At 47.9% G+C, this 20,071-nt stretch overlaps 1 protein-coding gene across 1 annotated transcript in view; it reads right to left on the bottom strand.

The window, feature by feature from the left end:
- The window catches only part of LOC144786129 (retinol dehydrogenase 7-like), an 84,030-nt gene that overhangs the window by 13,245 nt on the left and 50,714 nt on the right, over nt 1-20,071 (bottom strand). Inside the window, exon 3 of the mRNA XM_078665095.1 lies at nt 2,323-2,486. Coding sequence (XP_078521221.1) covers nt 2,323-2,486 — 164 coding nt within the window. The remainder of the gene's footprint in view (nt 1-2,322; nt 2,487-20,071) is intronic.

The raw sequence follows: 20,071 nt of genomic DNA on the forward strand, positions 1-20,071 counted from the left end.
CCTCGCCCGCGAAAGAAACCCTCCAACAGCCACACCAGCAAGAGAGCCAATTGGTTCACCGTCGAGCTCCAGACCTCCAAATGCACATGCCGGAAACTGGAGAAGATATGGCTCCATGAACGCACACCGGACAACCACGCAGCCCACAAGGACGCCACCCGCAGACATCACCACCTCATCAGATTAGCCAAGAGATCCTCCTTCAAAGACCGCTTGGATAACAACGCACAAAACAGCAAAGGGCTCTTCAGCATCATAAAGGAACTCTCCAAACCCAGCGCCAACGCCAACGACATTCCGCCCTCACAAGAACTGTGCGACTCACTAGCCATCTTCTTCCACCGCAAGATCGTGGACATCCACGACAGCTTCAACACCACGATCGCCTTGACTACGCCAGACTCCACCTCCCCTGTGAACATCACCAGCGCCAACCGCCTGACCTCCTGGTCCAACGTCAACGACGACGAGACATGCAAGGTCATGAACTCCATCCACTCAGGATCTCCATCAGACCTGTGCCCACACCACATATTCAACAAAGCAGACGCAGCCATCGCACCCCAACTACTGAAGTTCATCAACATCTCCTTCGAAACAGCAACATTACCGGAAAGCTGGAAACATGCTGAAATCAAAGCCCTCCTCAAGAAGCCCAAAGCGGACCCCAAGGACCTCAAGAACTTACTTCCGGCCCATCTCCCTGCTCCCGTTCCCGGCAAAGGTCATCGAGAAAATCGTCAACATGCAATTGGCCCGCCACCTGGAAGACAACAACATCTTGGACCCGTTCCAGTCTGGATTCAGACGCAACCACAGCACCGAGACAGCCCTCATCGCTGCCACAGACGACATTAGGCGCCAACTAGACAACGGCGAAACATCAGCCCTCATCCTCCTGGACCTGTCAGCTGCCTTCGACACCATCTGCCATTGCACTCTAAAGATACGCCTCCTAAAAGCCGGAATCCAAGAGAAGGCCCTTGACTGGACCACATCCTTCCTCTCAGGCAGAACCCAGAGAGTCCGCCTCCCACCCTTCTGATCCGAAGCCACCAACATCATCTGCGGCGTCCCCCAGGGCTCATCCCTCAGCCTGACACTGTTCAACGTCTACATCGCCCCCCTCGCACAAGTGGCTTGCCAACACGACCTCAACATCATCTCCTACGCCGACGACACCCAGCTCATCCTCTCCCTCACAAAGGACCCACACACCGCCAAAACCAACCTCCACGAGGGAATAAAGGCCATCGCCGACTGAATGAGGAGCAGCCGTCTGAAGCTGAACTCGGACAAGACGGAGGTCCTCATCCTCGTACCCACCCCCTCAGCCTGGGACGACTCCTGGTGGCCTACCACACTGGAAACAGCACCAACACCCACCGACCAAGCACGCAACCTAGGATTCATCCTTGACTGCTCCCTCTCCATGTCTAAGCAGGTCAATGCCGTCTCCTCCTCCTGCTACAATACCCTCCACATGCTCCGCAGGATCTACAAGTGGATCCCGACCGAAACAAGAAGAACGGTGACACAGGCCCTTGTCAGCAGCAGACTGGACTACGGCAACGCACTCTACGCAGGAATCCCAGTCAAACACCTACGACGACTACAACGCGTCCAAAACGCTTCCGCCCGACTGATCGTCAACGTCCCCTGCCACAGCCACATCACCCCCCCCACCTGGGAGACCTACACTGGCTCCCCGTCGACAAGAGGATCATCTTCAAGCTCCTCACCCACGCACACAAAGCACTCCTTATCGTCGGACCAGACGACCTGAACAGCAGACTCAGTTTCCACACCCCCACCCGCCAGTTCCGCCCTGCCAGCCTCACTCTCTCTGCTGTCCCCTGCATCCAACGTACGACCTACGGAGGCAGATCCTTCTCCTACCTTGCCGCCAAGACCTGGAACACCCTCCCTACCCATATACGGCAGACCGAAGATCTACTCGCCTTCAGATCACTCCTCAAGAGATGGCTCTTCCAACAGTACCAGCACCCCCCCCCCTCCCCTCAGTGCCTTGAGACCCTCACGGGTAAGTAGCGCTCTTTACAAGTACTCTGATTGATTGATTGATTGATTGATACCAGCCCATGGGGCACTGCCTGATTGTACTATAGACCAGTATGACCCTAGATGACAGAAGAAGAAGCTGCAATAAAATCTTGGCACTGCCGTTTGGATGCAGACAATATTAGATACATCATCACAAGTAATTACTCACACTAGTATAGTAAAGACTCGTCTGCTCTCAGGAAACCTAAAAAAACAAATGCTGGCAGAACAAGTTGCATGAAAGAGTCAATAACTCACGCTTCTGGTAGCAGTCCTCTCCGTAGCTCTCCTTCACCTCAGACGGAAGACGTCTCCAAATATTTTCTAGCCCCTTTTTGAGGACCTCTAGATTTAAAATTTCAGTTTTGAAGCCCCCGGGTTCGATGATGGACACTTTCACTCCAAAGGAAGACAGGTCACGCCTGCAGCAACACAATTAGTATCAGCGTCAATGACCTTTCTCCCAAGAAATGGCACAGCTGGTAATGTAACATTGAGGATGCTTTATCTCCAGGGGCCATCAAACATTCTTTTAATTATTTAATGAGCTGTTCAAAATTATATTTTAGCCTGTGTCAACCATCCTGTGGGGTCTGGAGCCTCTGGCACAGATCATCAAAGTACCTCGGAACATGTATCTAAACTTTTTAATTGATGTGACCCTAGTTTTTATGATACCCAGTCTGCTAATGGAGAAATCCCACTATTCAAATTTACCACAATTTGAAGTTAATTGGCACTATGTAGAATACATTTATTTACTGACCTGGCCCACCAAAAAGTCCCATGATAGACTTACCCAGAAGGATGTCACTCTACATATTTAAGAAACTCTAGTGTAGATTGCAGGGCTCTAATTTCACTACTCTATAGAAGTCTTATACAGATTATACAAATAACTCTAGGGAGAAACCGATGTAAAAGAAGGGAAGGTGTAGTGCTTTCATTAACTTAAGACACTGTCAAGTTTGTTTTTAGGTGTTACAAAACTGTGCAGCAGGGAGTGGCTGATCCATGCAATGCTGGTAACGTTGCCAGAGTCTGCTTTACTGTGGATCACAAAATGGTACTGCTCATAGAAACCTTATGTGTTACTTTCATATGATAGAGAGAATACACAATAATACATCAAATCAATTAATCATCAGTGTGAAAATAGATCAAATAGCAAATATAAATACAAAAGTGGATAAAAATACAATAGACATAAAGGATCAATTCAATTCATCAAAAAGCACAAAGAAAATGATCTAGCAATAGAAACACAGATTATCTCAGTTTAGAGTAATTGTAAATACCTAAGAGCTGGAAGACATTGTGCAAAGTTCAAACCTTTTATCAAAGGTAAAATAAAATGCTTCATAGGAATAGCTTTCTACCTACAAAAAAATACTATATGTAAGGTGCTTTTTTTGGAAACAAGATCATAAAGGAGAGGGGGTAAAGAAACAGGACAGTTTGTTTCAAAGGAAAAGAAACAAGAAAATGAAAAATGTTGACAGTACATCGCGTTAAGAGATTCCTATGCTGCGGGGTTGTTATCAAGTTGAGCAACAGCCGGTTAACAGTCCAGTGTGGCTGAGGACAGTCGACTTTTTCTCCTCACAGGTACTTTTTTTATTACTTTTATATTGGGTAAAAAGATCTTTTAGGTATGCCTGCTAATTGACTGGAGGGGTCTGGGTCATCAAAACGCTTGCTCACACTCATCTCTTGGCAAACCTTCTTGATGTACTCCAGTAATGGGATATCTCTTGCTGAATCTAGGCCTATTTATTATTCATTTATTTAAGAAGCTTATAGAGTGTGCAGCTACCTAAAAGGGTCTCCCGGCGCTAGAGGCAGACAGTAAGCAGAGATGCTAAATCAAGCAAGAGACACAGCAACATAACCAGGTGACAAAAGGGCTCAGTCAGGGCAGTTGAAGAACATGGTTTTTAGGTTCTTACGGAAGGTAAGCAATGAGTTACAGTTCCTGAGAGCTACCAGAAGAGAATTCCAAAGTTTTGGTCCTGAAAAGGAGAAGGAGCGCCCCTTAATACGAGCTCTACAAAGCCTAGGTGTGATAAACAGTGCGAGGTTAGCTCATCTCAGAGATCGGGAAGGGGCATACGGAGACACCAGATCTTGAATATAAGAAGGGGCAAGACCATATCTAGCTTGAAACATGTAACATAAGGCCTTGAATTTAATCAGTTTATCAACCTTCAGCCAATGTAATTTGTGGAGCAAGGGAGAGATGGAAGCATATGTCGGCAGCCGGAAAAGAAGGCGGGCGGACGCGTTCTGGATGATCAGCAAGCGATGAATCAAGGCTTTATCAGCACCCAGATACAAAACATTCACACAGTCCAATCTGGACATTACCAAGGCCTGTAGCACTGTTCTCTGGGTACTTAGAGGAATCAGCCAGAGGATTTTCTTGAGCCATTTCAGAATGGAAAAGCAAGAGACTGTAAGCTTGGAGACCTTTGGCTTAAGAGAGATTCCTTTACCATCTCCCTATTTGAAGCCTCATTCGTTTTGTCCAAATAGTGTGCCACAGAAGAAGAAGTGGTGCTAGCACTAGACTGTCTTCAAGAAAGGGCGACCCCAATTCCTGATGGCAAATATAAGAGGAGCTACTGACATGAACAGCCAAAAGAGTTTTAATAAATGTATTCTCCTCAATCTGTAGAAGATTTGCATTAACATAGCCCCTGACATGGGGGTCATGACTTGCTGCTGATATAGGAGGGTTGCCTTTCCGTGAGTTCAGTGATGGCAGCGGCGGGGAGATGGGTCGCATTCTTGATGGAACACATTCCTTTACTGGCTTGCCTGGGAACCTCACATTGAGGCAGGTTCCTTGCAGAGATGTTTCTGCCTAATTTTAACAGAACTTGGTGGCCGTGCTGACGAGAAAGTTGTGTCTGCATTTTGTTTTTCCTTTTATGCCCCACAATGTCATGCTCGTTTTCTGCTGCCTCAGAATTCCGCTGATTTTCATATAAATACAATGGAGCATCTGCAGTAATACTTTCCCTATAATGCTTCCGGTGTCTTCAATAATACTTCTCGATTTTGGCAGAGACTCTGACAATATGTTTCCACTATATCTGCCTGCCACCTTTTATTTGCTACTGTGCCCCTTTGGTTGACTGACTATTTGAACTACATAAGTGTAGGGCCAGGAACCTTCAACTCCGCACCAGTAAACCCCCTACCACCAAGAATAGCACCAAAGTTACTATTTCTTAGTCCTTTCTCTGTTGTGGAGGATATGGATGACAATTGGAGTGCTTATCAAGAATATTCCTCGTCGTCCTCTAACCTGACTCCACCTCCACCTCTATGACCAAAATGTCCTCTAAACTGCATACAATTCTAATATCTCAACACATAAAAGAATTAAAAAAGGACACTCCCTCACACATAAAATACCCTATTACAAATTTAAGGGTGGGCGTAGTTCGCGAAGTAGCGCTACACGAAGCTACGAGAAGTGCACTTCGCACTACGCGAACTTCACGTAGCACTACGCGAGCTGCGTAGTAGCATGTTCGCACTGTGCAAGATGCATTTTCAATGATTGCACAGTGCGGACAAGCATCCGGCACTATGCAAGCATTGAAAACGGCATCTTGCACAGTGCGAGCTGTAGTTTTCTGCTGCTCGAGTAGATTATTACTCGAGCGGCAGCTTTCTCAACGCGAACAGGTAGTTTCTCATTGAGAGCGGTCGCGAGCATGCGCAACCACTCACAATGAGAAACCTGACCTCCTCGCGTTGAGCATCTCGCCGGGATGTCATTTTGCTTGCTCGCGGTCGCGAACATGACGTTCAGGACCGCGAACAAGCAAAAAATGACCGCTGCACTACGCTACGCTGCACTACGCATGTTCGCACTGTGCTATGTGCAGCTCGCGTAGTGCGAAGTTGAGAAAACTTCGCAAACTCCGCGAGCGTAGCGTAGTGCTTTGCCCAGGGTTAATTACAATCTCAATGGAGTTTTTGCTTGAGGAAATCCGGGCACTCAAACCTTACATGGAGGAAACTAATATGCTACTTCAAACAATGCATGAAAATTAACTTACGAGGAGCAGAGAGTTAATCAGATGGAATGAAGGGTTATGGTACACTATGATTTTGTGCTCATTGTAAAGATGTTGTAATCTTAAGTCTAGTACTTAAAACGCATGCTGAAGACATAGGAAATCGAAACAGAAGAATTAATCTATGCATTTATTGTTTGGCTGAAGGAGTGGAGGGCTTCGATCCCACATCTTTCCTGCAATCCTTTGTTCTCAAAGTCTTAGACTTGCATACCTCCCCTCTTTTGAATATACAAAGGGTACACAGACTTGGGCATTCTCCTCACTCTGCCTCAACTACACAGAAACCCAGAGGAGTAATCATTTATTTTTCAGTATTTGGAACAACTCAAAGTTATCAAAAAAGCCAAAGGTCGTATTTCATTGTCTGGATCCAACCTATTTTTGGCGCAGGACTTTACCAAATCTATACAGACAGACCGAAGACATTTCTCAATATCAGACCAGCTCTCTATTCTCTCACTATCAGATTTGTTTTATTCCACCCTTGTTCATTCAAAGTAACATACAATAGCAAAACTATTACTTATGAACACCCCTCCCTTCAAATAAAATGAATTGCTAGCTGCAGGGGAGAGGCGATGGATACTCCCAAATGTACGGTTACCTAATTTTATGGAAAATATTCTAATAACTTCCTTGCCATTAGACTTTTAAATGTCAGTTATCTATTATGCCCCATGTTTCTCGTATCATATATGTCCTTATTTGTTACCTGGATTCCTTCTTTTAGGTATGTTTCATATCTCTTCAAAATTACACAAATTTTGTTTTGTGTGGTTAGGTTTCCCCTTCTTTGCCAGTCGTTCAGTTTGGTTGTGTAACCCACATTTGCATGGCCCTACAACTCTCAAATTTTTGTATGTCACTTTTCTTATTCTCATAAGTATGTTTGCCGTCTATTTTCTTTTTTCCTACTTGTTCTTTTTTTATTCTTCATTCTTAAATCCAGCTTTTCTTATATTATTCTTTTATGCTGTTGTTTCATTGCTTACTTTTTGAATTATTTATGTATCTCTTACTGCTTTTTCACTGTTATCGTTAAATATCAAATATTCCAAGATTCTTGCTATTTCCTAAATGGCCTTAGGTATTGTTTCATAGATTATTAAAGATTTAGGCACACATTTCCAAACTAAAAGATGATATTGTATTGCTGCAAGAAACTCATTTATCTGAAAAAATAACTTTTAAACTTAAAAATAATGGGTTGGTCAAATATTTGGTTCCTCAGTTACAGGGAAATGTAATGGAGTGGCTATACTATAGCCATATAGCTATACCGGCCATTAAAGGCTTGCTCCAGCATTAACAAGAGAGCGGGACTTTAATGGGCAGTATAGCCCAGCTACAAAGGGCTATAAGGCTATTAGAACATTCTGCCACTTGAGGGCAGAATGTTCTAACAAATAAAGCAAAGGCCTTTCGGAGCCCAAGGGGGTTTAAATCCCCTCATGGTCCAGGAGGCCTCTGTTCACAGCAACAGCTGTGAACAAATGCAACATTGGAATATTGCTCTGTAGGCTTTTACCGGCCCGTAGAAGCACGGAGCACTCCATTGTATTCAATGGAGTGTTCCACATTCCAATGTTCTAATATGAAATAAATCCTTAGATATTCAAGTTATCTCCCAGGACTTAGATTCCACGGGCAGGTGGGTTATTGAATCCATAACTAAAATACCTGTAACCATTTTCAATATCTTAGCCTCCACGCATTTAGATAGATATTTCTGGCCTGATGTTTTATCTAAATTGAGGGCTTAAAATGTCAATAATTTAATTTTTGATGGTAATTGCAACTTGTTATGGACTCCTTCACTGATCGTCACTCAAATTCCAAATTTACCCAATCACCCTTGGATTCACAATTTACATCTACTATAAACAAGAGATCTAATCAATGCTTGGATACTCTGTTACATACCTTACAAGAATACACTTTTTCTCCCCTGCTCATTTCTCACAATCTAGAATTGACTATCTATTTGTCTCAAAGTCTCTTGCACAACAGAAATTGTTTCCATATTAATTTCTGATTATGCCCCTTTCACTCTAGATTTAGATACTCCTGGCACTAAACAATGGAGATTTAACAATTCTCTTCTCCAGGATCCTAATTTTACACACAACTTTGGGAGTTTTACAAAATACTTTTTTATTGATAATGAGATACCAGTTATTACCCTCAGACTATCTGGGATACCTTTAAAGCTGCCTCTAGAGATGTCATCTTTACTTTTGTAGCCCACAAGAAGAATCTTTCTCCAAGAGTAAGTAAGTTTATTTTTGCATAGTTCATTAAAACCATTGCTTACAGTAAAACCAAGTCAAATACACAGAATAAAAGATATAAAAGATAAAATTATGAGCATCTCAGTCCGGCTCTAAAGCCCTTAGCATTTTTAACATTTGTCGGAGCGTTTCTAGGTTTGTACAAAAGGTCCTGCGATTAAAAGTCTTATACGAAAAAGGTTCTGTACAGTCGGTCTTAAAATTATTGTATGTTCTTTAGAGGTAACCTGCAGTGACTTTAGCATCATAACACACATCGGCCGGAACCCAGATCTTAATAATAGTTTACTTTGAAGTGCGTTTACATACAGCATGCATGGTCCCAGTGTGATTAGAGATGAATCCGAGAGGATGATCTTTTTTTGGGACATATTCCCAGAGATAGGTAGAACGTAGAGGCTAAGCCTTGTTTGTCTTACGTGGTCTTAAGCAGTTTTTGTTCGGCTATCGTTAGGAATTTTACTAGACGACAATTTAGCTGGATATTTTCTGGATTTAGACAGGCTAACACAGCTTGCCTCCTGGTGCGAATGCCTTTTTGATTGAATAGTTTTTTTAGGAAATTGCACCGTGCTTGAAGCATTCCTTTGCATAGGCAAATTAAATGTAGTATGTCGCCTGATTTAGCATTGCACAGACTGCAGGTGTTTTGTGATGCTTGCCTTTGCCATGGTGGAAGGTGCTGAGCACAAGGCAGAATTCCCAGTCTGTGCCTCATAAATCTCATTTTTATTACCTTTGGGTACCCCTGATTGAAGTATGTTTGAGGACCGAATGCTTTATATGTGTTGAGAGTCATCCATGCATGAGCCCTGTTTGAAAAGGTTGCCTTTTCTTCCACCAATGAGATTTGTTTGATGGTCTTTCAGACCAGTTTTTTGAAGTTATGATAGCCCTGTGTTGTACATCATGCCACAGCAGATGGTTAAGCAGGTGAGTGGGGGCGCTTTTGATCTTAAACCAGCGGATGATATATACTCCATACCTTGCAAGATCTTGTCGTAGAAGCCCAAACTCCAGCCTTATTTGGGCTGGGGAGGTGTAATTCGGAAGGCAAAGCATTTGTCTGTAGGCTTTAACCTGTGTGTTGTCCAATTCCTTTGCATCTCTGCCCCGCATGGCTTCGCTATCATATGCAATTGAAGGCAGTAGTTTGGCCTGGACTACCTTTAGTAGAGGAGTCAGAGTCGGCCCAACCAACCTGCGGGCACTCCATCTTTGCCTCTACTGAGAATCCTACACTGGCTTCCAGTGAAGCAAAGTTCCTTTTTTAAAGTTTGCTGCCTGACCTTCACGGCTCTCCAGGGCCGCGGACCACTGTATCTCCAACTAAAGCTGGAAAAATATATGCCCAATCGCCCACTGAGGTCCAGTTCGCGGCATCTTCTGCACGTCCCTCGCATCAAACGAAGTAGGACTGGGGGCAGGGCCTTCTCTTACCTGGTATTGGAATAGTCTCCCTGTGACCCTTCGAGACATCCCCTCCTACCAATCTTTTAGGAAATATCTTAAAGCCCACTTGTACCAGTTCTAGTTGTCCTGCTATGCCTCTTATGACTGCGCATGAGAAAAAAGCGCTGAGATGCCCCCCGGTGATTCGCGCGCGATACAAGCTAGAATAACATAACATAACATAGTTTGTTGGTAAAAGATTTTTCACTGTTAGAGCCATCAACACACCCTTTCTTCTTGTTTCCTCCATCTGGGATTTGAACGTCCCCCCGTTGTCGAATGTGACTCCTAGGTACTTGTATTCCTCAGCTGACTCGATTTTTGTGTCACCAAGGAACCAGTTTCTCTGACATTTCTTTTTGTTGTTGTATATTGACATTGTGCGTGTCTTTTGTAGAATTATTTTTAAATTGCTTCCTGTGGCGTAATTCTGCATTGCAGTCAGTAGATGCTGTAGGCCGACGTAAGTATGACTTAGTTGAACTACGTCGTCTGCGTACATAAGATTAGTCAGTGTTTTAGCACCTATCCTTGGTGAGTGTGAGTTGCAGGCATCTAGTACCTTTGGGAGGTCGGCCATGTACAGATTAAACAGGGTTGGTGCGAGCACACAACCCTGTTTTAGGTCTTTTGTTGTGGGTATTTTCGTGGACACGTGGGTGCCTCCTACTAGTTTCACCTGAACCCAGGTGTTTGTGAAGGTAATTCAAATTCTGAATCATATTAAACAATTAGAACACACTTATTACCTTTCTAAATCTAAAACCTGCCTGGAGGAATGGAGTCAAAGAAAATTTGCCTTTAATAATATTTCCACAGAGAATGCCACTTCATATGTCCCAAAAATCTGGCACCAAGTATTATGGAGGAAAGAATAAAGCTGGGAAACTTCTTGCTAATTATCTCAAAATGAAAAAAGATTGGACTAAAGTAGACTCCAATTTTTCCACCTCTAACCGTACTGTTCATAAAAACGAAGATATACTATCTGAACTTAATAACTTCTGCCTGAATTTCTATACTCCAGAATATAATGCTAATCAGAAAGATACTCTTCGATGTTTATCATCTATCAATCCACCCCAGATCCTGATATAGTTAGTTCATTAATCAAACAATAGCATGATCATGAAAACAGCATAAAACAAAATACTAATACACATTGTCCCACAGTACATAAACATTTCATCAAGTTGTGGTTTTGAAATCCTGACTAAACCAAATTCAATATTATAAAAAATGTAGTATCTACATTTCTAAAATATCTATACAGGCATAAAAAGACATGTTTAAATGGATCCATCCTCGCAATATTTCACAGCAGGGTTTTCGATCCCTGCCACCAGGCATATAACAGATATCTTGTAATTGCAAAGACGAGCCATTGTGTTGTGTCCGATCGAAATATACGTAGTGCTTCCGATAGGCGTGAAAAGGAAAACAATCGGCAGGCTGGGATGATCCATGTTTTCCTTATGTTACTGTAGGCAGGACAAAGAAAAAAGAAGTGCTCAATTGTCTCTTGTGCAGACTGACATATTGGGCACATAGGCATGTTTGCAACATTAGCCCATTTGTTTTTCCAACCATTTAACAGTAAGGTTCCAAGCCTGAACTGAATATAAAGTGCTTGTGCCTGTGGTGGTTCAATTTCATCCATGAACATGTCAAAGTTAAAACAGCTCTTAACATTTAAAAATTGCAAGGTTAAAGTGCCACGTGCTACGGTTTCATTGCTACAGGAGTTAATAAAATCCCAGTATCTCTTCTTTAGCAAGGGAGTCATTCTTTTTGTGATAGAACCAGGGGCCTCCCACATCATATCCAGGCCCAGGCGATACAACCATTCTCTAACCCTCTTGAACCAATGCAATTCACCTTTCTGTCTTTGCAGGGTTAATAATTCCACCAAAAAACATCAGTGCTCTAAGGACAGCAAAGTGTGAGACAGATTTAACTCCTAAATCGAGGCGCAGTGGTAAAACTGGGGTATTTATCGGGACGTTAAGTATTGACCTAAGGAATTTATTTTCCACTACCTCTAACTTTTTAGTGTTTTCCAAACCCCACAATTCGGCACCATGCAGAGCTGCACCTAGTCCTTTAGCCCTGTGTATCTCCAGTGCAGGAGAGATTGGACGATAGGTTGAACATCTTAGCCTCCTTGCTATTGCGCAGTCCACTAATTGGAGTGGCAACTCACTCTTGAATTTGAGGAGTCCATGCAAGGTTGTCACTAATTCTGACACCCAGGTATTCAAAGAGCTTAACCTGTTCTAATTGTTGGATTCCCAATATCAACTTCCTCTTTGTACGTTTGTAGGGGTTAAAGGCCATATATTTTGTTTTTGTGCAATTAATTTCGAGGCCCCAGTCTTTGCAGGCTACTGTGAACTTATTTAAGGTATTTTGGATACCCTTTGAAGTCTTAGAAATAAGGAGTGTGTTGTCTGCAAACAACAAGGAGGGTAAGATACTACCAGCTAGTCTAGTAGGATCGCCTCCGCAATTATATAACTCTTGGATCTACCCATTCATGTACAGGGTGAATAAAGTTGGGGCAAGCATGCACCCCCTTGGAGATTGCAATGCTATTTGAAAGGCTGCCATCTGACTTCCACCTGATTCTTGCATAATTACCATCATGCAGGCGAACCAGTAGCTGGAGAAGATTATTTAATAGCTCTAGTTTCCTCAATGCGGCCCACAAGTTGTTATGATCGATAGAGTTAAAGGCTGTTTTAAGGTCTACGAAAACAACAGATAAATGACCCTTTAGGAGCTTAACTTCCTTCCAAATTAATAACAGAAATCTAAATGCTTGGTCTAGAGTGCTTGTGGGTGACCTAAAGCCAACTTGCAGGTGGGAGATAATATTATTCTCTTCCGTTCAATGTTGGATACGGAGCAAAATGACTTTACAAAAGAGTTTTTGGGAGACATCTATAAGACTTATCGGTCTATAATTTGAGGGGTCCCATTTTCTGTCCTTTTTTAAAGATTGGTATTATCTGCTCCTTTCTAAGTCTGGGGAAATATCTCCTCCCTCACTGGATGGCATTAAAAGCCTATTGAAACAGAGGGTCCCAAATATTCGACTCAGCTTTATACAAGTCCCCTGGGAGTCTGTCCAAGCTAGGAGCTTTTCCTGCCTGGAGTAAGTTAATTGCTGCTATGATTTCTTATAGGGAAAACCCTTTAGTAATTCCCTTTATTGGCGCCAAGCTGACTTCACCTACGGCTACCATAATTTCTTCTTCTAAAGTAGGGAGAGGGCTCTATATTATAGAGTTTTCTAAAATAATCTTCCAAAACCTGTGGCTGAATATAAAAGTCATCTTTACTGACTTACCTAACAGAACCTTTAGCAAGAAGGTGCCAAAATGTTTTACTATCTTTTTGTCTCAACCAATGTACGCTAGTTATTGGCCTCCCAGGTCTTTTTTGCTTCAGCCCATGCCCTCTTGTGCAACTTTCTACTATTCATGATGGCCTCTTGAACTCCTTGCTTTACTGCTTCTGTTAAGTTAGGCTTTGCTAATCTACAATCCTCATTGTACCATGGGGCACTGCTTCGTTTAAGAGTGTTAAAATTAATAGATTTGCTCAAATATTGCTTAATGCTATTGGACAGTTTCCGGTAACTAGCTATCCTGATATATATTTTTCCTCACTAGATGAAGACATTCTAATTGCTGCCATTTTCATTGCTATCAATCCATCAAAAAGGTAAAAGCCCATGGACCTGATGGATTCACTACAGAATTTTATCTGTGTTTCTCCAAACCTCTCATTTCTAAATTATATCAACATTCTGCTCACTTTATATCCTCTAACTCTGCTGGAAGTTCCTTTCAATATGCCTTTTTCTCAAAGAAAACAAAGCTCCAACACTATGTAAAAATTACAGACCCGTTTTCCTTGTCTTGACTTTTTACTGCTTAACTTAATAGGAAGTTACCAGTCTGGCGTTATTAAAGGTTGACATATTTGCGATAACACTTTTAAAAATGTTTTTAGTAAGTCCAAATATTATAAATATTCTTTAGCAGATATTTTTCTGGATGCCAAAAACATGTTTGACTGAGTTAGTTGACCTTTTATTTTTTTCTACTCTTTTGCTTCGACTTTAGTTTAATTAATCTTATCTCCTTGCTATATTCTTCTCCCAAGGCATTCATCATTGTCAATGGTCTTACTTATCTGTCCTTTTCACTTCATTGTGATGTTCATTAAGGATGCCCTCTCTCTTCCCTATTACTTAGTCTTGGCCTAGAGCCCTTTTTGCTAACAATTTGTATGAACTCAGCATTAAGGGTCTTAAAAACGGAGAAAACAGCTAAACTTTTCAGTATATGGGGGGCGTGGCCACGGAGCCGACGAGCATGGACGTCTGAGCCCTGAGCTCCGGGTCGGTCTCGGGCATTATCCTGTTAAAAGACCCCCCCTGGCGGCGCCGACACCCGGGCTCGACTGCTGAGAGCCGCGGGTCGCCCTGGTGCCGAACGGGAGTGAGCTGGGTCCCGAGGGTGCTGAGGATCGCGCCCCTCGGCGGGAGCTACAGAGGCGACTGCCGGCCATCTTGCCTGGGCCTGCGCATTGCGGCTGATCCCCGGCCTAGATTGCCGGAGGGCCGTCGAGATCGGACCCGCCGTGGGTGGCTGGAGGCTGGCACTGGCAATCACCCTGACCCTGTGAGCGGGCGGCCGCCCCTTGGGGGCCCGACAACCAAGTCCCGGCAGACCGGGCGCCGGAGCGGAGGACGCCTGGAGACCGGAGCGGTGAGGAGGCCTAGAGAGGGGGCGGAGTGCGGAGGTGCCCGACGGCGGCGGGCGTCGCTGCTGCCGACTGGCACCTTGATTCTGTGGTGGCGTCAGAGCGGCGCTGCCGGCCTGGTGCCCGGGAGCCCTGCCCTGGAGACGAAGCTGTTGGGCCCAGGCGGCGAGGTGACGGGACTGGCGGCCGCAATCACTGGGGGGGCCTGGGAGTACCTGGAGGAGCCCCTTGAGGCCCGGCAGCAGACTTTGGCGGCAGCGTCCCGGTCCCTGCGGATGCATTGGGGTGTCCATTTGGCGTTGAAGGGAGCCCGGGTCCGTTCGAGCCCCATCACGGACCCCCCAATCGGGAGCTGCCGGCGGAAGCGGCCTGGTCAGGGCGTGAGGTTTCCTGGCGGCTCTAACTGTGGACTGTGGAGGCCCGGAGTGGAGGGAGTCGCATTGGAGGTAGAGTGTGCCGAGGTATAGCTGTGCCGGCTGCTTGCCCACCCTTCTTTCTTTCTCGTCACCGAGTTGGGCCCTGCCACCCTATTAGACTTATCGGCGGGCCAGTATCTTTGGCCCTAGTTGAGGAACTTCTTGGGGTGGCGTTGTGGTGTTTGGTGGCGACGCAGACGCCGGCTGGCCTTCATGGGGAAGCCACGGAAGGGAGTGGGCGCAGCACCACCGGGCCAGATGGAGGACTCCCTTGACCCCCTTGACCAGCAGCAAGCACTGGATGTGGGGACGGCAGGGCTGCAACAGCGACAGATGGACCAGATTCTTAAGGCTATTGGGGACACGAGGGAGGCGCTGCGCCAGGACATCGCCCAGGTCTCTACGAGCCTTGGCCTTTTGAAGGCGGATCATGGCAAGCTTGCGGACCGTGTCAAGGCCACTGAACTAGCGATAGAGACATTGGAACCGGCCCAGAAGGCGTCGGATGTCGCACTGGGGGACTTAACTCGCAGGGTGCAGCAGTTGGAGCGGAGGGCGGCTGACGCAGAAGGGCGCAACAGACGCAACAATATCCGCGTGGTGGGCCTACCCGAAAATATCGAGGGGGACGACATGGTTGCGTACCTGGAGAACTGGCTGCGGGCAGTGGTGGTCCCAGAGGGCCTGACGCACTTCTACACTTTGGAAAGGGCTCACAGGGTCCCGGCTCGTCCCCTGGCCCCGGGCCGTCCCCCGCGGCCGGTAATAGCTAGGCTGCTCCACTTCAGAGACCGGGACCTTATACTACGGCGGGCTAGACTGGCTGGTCCTTACAAGGTGGACAACGCCTCTGTGTCGATCTTTCCAGACTATTCCCAGGAGGTTCAGCGCAGCCGTTTTTCCTTTGTCGCCATCAAGAGAGCTCTCCGCGACGAAGGGGTCCAATACTCTCTGCTGTTTCCTGCCCGCCTGAAGGTGTTGGTGGACGGAGTGGCGACGTTCTGTGATTCCCCGGATGATGCCTGGCAGTGGTTGGAGCGGTACAGAGCGGGCAGGGATGGCTCGGGTACCTGGACGGAGACCGCTGAGACCCGGCCGAGACCGCGCAGGAGCAGGCGTAATCGGCGGAGAGAGCAGGGCAGGAGGTCTACTTCGGCATCTCAGACTGCGCAGGAGAGGAGGGATGCCCTGCGAGCGGTGTCGGACATTTCCGGAGTGGTGCCTGAGACTCAGATGGCGGAGTCGGGTTCGAGATTGGGCTCGGATGAGGCGGAACCGGGAGGATCGGATGAGGCATCGGACAAGGACACGGAGGGGCGGCCTCGGATTACGCCGCAGACGGCGGATGGCCTACTGGATGAGTGAATACGGGACGCTATGAGATTGACAGTAAGGGGGTCTGCTGGCCCAGAGGGGTGGACAAATTAAGGACCAGTGGAGCCCTGTTCTTTGGGTGGATGGAACGGTGGCTGTGCTCTGCTCCTTCTGGGGGGTGCGGGGTCCTGGGCTTTGTTGATAAGGGGTGGTGCCGCCGGGGGGGATGGGGGAGGATTCCTCTTAGCCGGGATTGACCTTCATGGTGGGACGGGTTTTGGATGTCCGGCTGGCTGGCGGGTGGTCACCTCCTCGACCTCACGTAATTTGTGAGTCTCTGGTATTTACCAGAGTTTCCCTCGTACTCGGGGGTAGGGTTTGGATGGGTGGCAACTGTTTGATACCTGTTCTGGGGGAGGGTGGGTGGGGAGTTGGTTGGGGATGTTTTGGGATTGTTGAACTTCTGGGAATTGTCAGTGTGCCGATGGGACTCTGGGGGCTTGGACTCTGCTATGTGCCCATAGATGGCGGCTAGTTTGGAACTGAAGTGCATTACCTGGAATGTGCGGGGGCTCAACTCCATGAGGAAGAGGTATAAGGTACATGCATACTTAGTCCGGAGGGGGGTCCAGGTGGCTTTCTTACAGGAGACGCATTTAACTCTGGCGGAGGGACAGGCGCTGCAGCGGCGATGGAGAGGGCAACTCTTCTATACTACTTACTCTGCGCATGCTAGAGGGGTGCTTATTTGGGTGCGGGCGGGTGTCCCCTTTCAGCCATTGGACACCAGAGTGGATCAGGAAGGGAGATTTGTGGCGGTGTCGGGGCGGCTGGATGGCCGGGATGTGGCGTTTTGCAGTGTGTACGCCCCCAACTTTGATCAGGCTGCGTTTTTCTCTGTCTTGTCAAGCCGCCTACCGGATGTGCTCGTCAACACGGTGTACATAGGAGGGGATTTTAACTCGGTGGCAGATGTTGAGATGGACCGTTCCCATCCCCCGCTGGTGGGGTCGGTGGTGCATAGAGTGGCCAAGGCTCGAAGGGACTGGCAGGACCGCTGGAGACTCCGGGACGCGTGGCGGACGTGCCACCCTGCAGATAGGGATTATTCGTTCCATTCGGTACCGCATTACTTACATGTGCGTCTCGACACTTTCCTCTGCTCAGGTGAGGCACAGGAGCTCACGCAGGATTGCGAGTATCTAGCACGGACCATATCGGACCATAACCCTTGCCTGCTTACGGTCCTCTGGACCAGGCAGCGGCAGCCGGTCCCTACTTGGCGGCTGAGCCCGCTGACGTTGGAGGACCCAGTTTTCCGAGCTGAACTGCAGGATTGCATTGAGCGTTACTTCCTGGAGAACTCGGGGACTGCGTCCACCCGAGCAATTGAATGGGATGCCTTCAAGGTGGTGGTGAGGGGCGCGTGCCTCTCGTCTTCGTCGGGGGTTCGCCGTACGTTGCTGGCCGATGTCACACGGGAGGAGATTGTACTGCGGCAGGCGGAGAGGAACAGTCACGAAGCGGGCGGCAATAGAGACGAAGTGATGGAAGCCCGGGAACGGGTGGCCGCCCAGGTGGAGAGGCTCCGTTGCCATGACTACCGGGAGTACATGGTCCGGGCGCATGCGGAGCGGGACCGGGTCGGCTCGCTGCTAGCATGGTTGGCGGCCCCGGATACTAGAGGCACGCCGATTTTATCGTTGGCTACATCGGCTGGGGGAGTGGTCCATTCACAGCTGGAGATTAACACCCAGTTCCGGGATTATTATGCGGAACTTTATCGGAGTCGGATGGCGGAGTGTCCTGCGATGCTGGACGCCTTTCTAGAAGAGGCTCAGCTGCCACGGCTAGATCCGGAGCAGGGAGCCTCGCTTGGGGCGGCTATCACACAGGGGGAGATTAGGGCGGCGATTAAGCATATGGCCAGGAAGAAGACTCCGGGGGGGATGGCCTCCCCGTTGAGTTTTACGCGGCGTATGTGGATCTGCTGACACCTCGCCTCCACCAGATCTATGGGGAGGCCTGGGAGCAGGGTAAACTGCCGGCGTCGACGCGTGAGGCGATTGTAATCCCGCTGTTGAAAAAGGGCGGCGACCCCACAGCTAGAACGGCGTACCGTCCGCTATCGATGCTCACGGTGGACTACAAGGTGCTGAGCAGAATTTTAGCAACGAGGCTGACTGCCCATATGTGCTCGCTGGTTCACCCGGACCAGTCGGGCTTTATTCCCACTAGGAACACCTCGACGTGCATACGGCGCCTGATAAGAGTCATGGAGGTTGAAGGGGAGGGCCCCGCGAGGGCGGCTGTGCTGTCAGTGGACATTGAAAAGGCCTTCGACAGTGTGGAATGGCCTTATCTGTTCCGCGTCCTCCATCGGTTCGGGCTGGGAGATGGCTTTGTCCGTTGGACGAGGTTGCTTTATGAGTCGGCTACTGCTAGGGTTCGAACGGGCCGCTCTGTATCGGCGGCATGCCGGGTTGGTCGGGGCACCAGACAGGGTTGCTCCTTTTCGCTTTGGCAATTGAGCCGTTGGCGGCGCAGGCTGAACGGGGACAGTCCTTTGCTGGGGTATTGTCCCGAGGTGACGTGCATTATATCTCCTTGTATGCCGACGATCTCCTGCTGTTCCTGGCAGATGTGGATGCGTCCGTGATGGGAGCACGTGCTTTGCTTCGGGAATTTGGGGACCTATCGGGCCTTCGGGTTAACTGGTCTAAGACCTGCCTGTTCCCCTTAACTCCCTGCGGCGTTCAACCAGCGGTGTTGGATGGTCTGCGCTGGGAACCGGATTGTTTGCAGTACCTCGGAGTTCATATATATCACACCCACTCGCTCCTATATGAAGGGAATGTGGGAAGAGCCATGAGGGGCATTAGAGGTAGTATGAGGTTCTGGCGCGTCCTCCCGTTATCTGTAGCAGGACGGATAGCCTTGCTGAAAATGGTGGTCCTACCGCGATTGCTTTATTTTTTCCGCACGCTACCGGTGTGGATCCCATCCTCTTTCTTCCGGACTCTGAGGTCTGTGGTGATAGGCTTTATCTGGGGTACTGGAAGGCGTCGCGTAGCCCTGAATACTTTACTTAGGTCCCGGGAGGAGGGCGGCCTGGCCGTGCCAGACTTTGGATGGTATTACTTGGCCGCACAGCTTCAGTGGCTCACACAGGCGGTGGCGCGGGAATTTAGAGGACCGGACGGCCCGCAGGGTCGGCTAATACAGCGCCATGTTCTGTCCTTTATTGTGCTCCAACAGGAGATTCGGCTGGAGCGGCTGACTCTCGAAGAGCGCACTCTTCGCAAGTGTTGGCTGCGTAGCCACAGACGGGTGGGGTGTCGTGCACCGTATGCACCGGAGATTCCCCTGGGTATGTGTACTGCCATCCCGCATGGCGGGGACTGGTCGGCGCTTGCCGGCTGGGAGGAACTCGGGGTTCACATGCTAGGGGACGTATACCGGGACGGAGCTTTGATGCCGTTCGGCGATCTACAGGAGGCCTTCGGGCTGCCGAGGGGTGACTTCCTGTTACATGCGGCCTTGGTTGCCGGGATTCAGAGGCGATGGAGAATGGGGCTGGTGGAACCGCCCACGTCACCGGGCTGCCAATATGTAGTGATGGCAGCTGGCACCTATAAGGCCATCACGTGCTGTACAGGAG

The sequence above is a fragment of the Lissotriton helveticus genome, chromosome 10 (assembly GCF_964261635.1).
Source record: "Lissotriton helveticus chromosome 10, aLisHel1.1, whole genome shotgun sequence".
Taxonomy (NCBI): domain Eukaryota; kingdom Metazoa; phylum Chordata; class Amphibia; order Caudata; family Salamandridae; genus Lissotriton; species Lissotriton helveticus.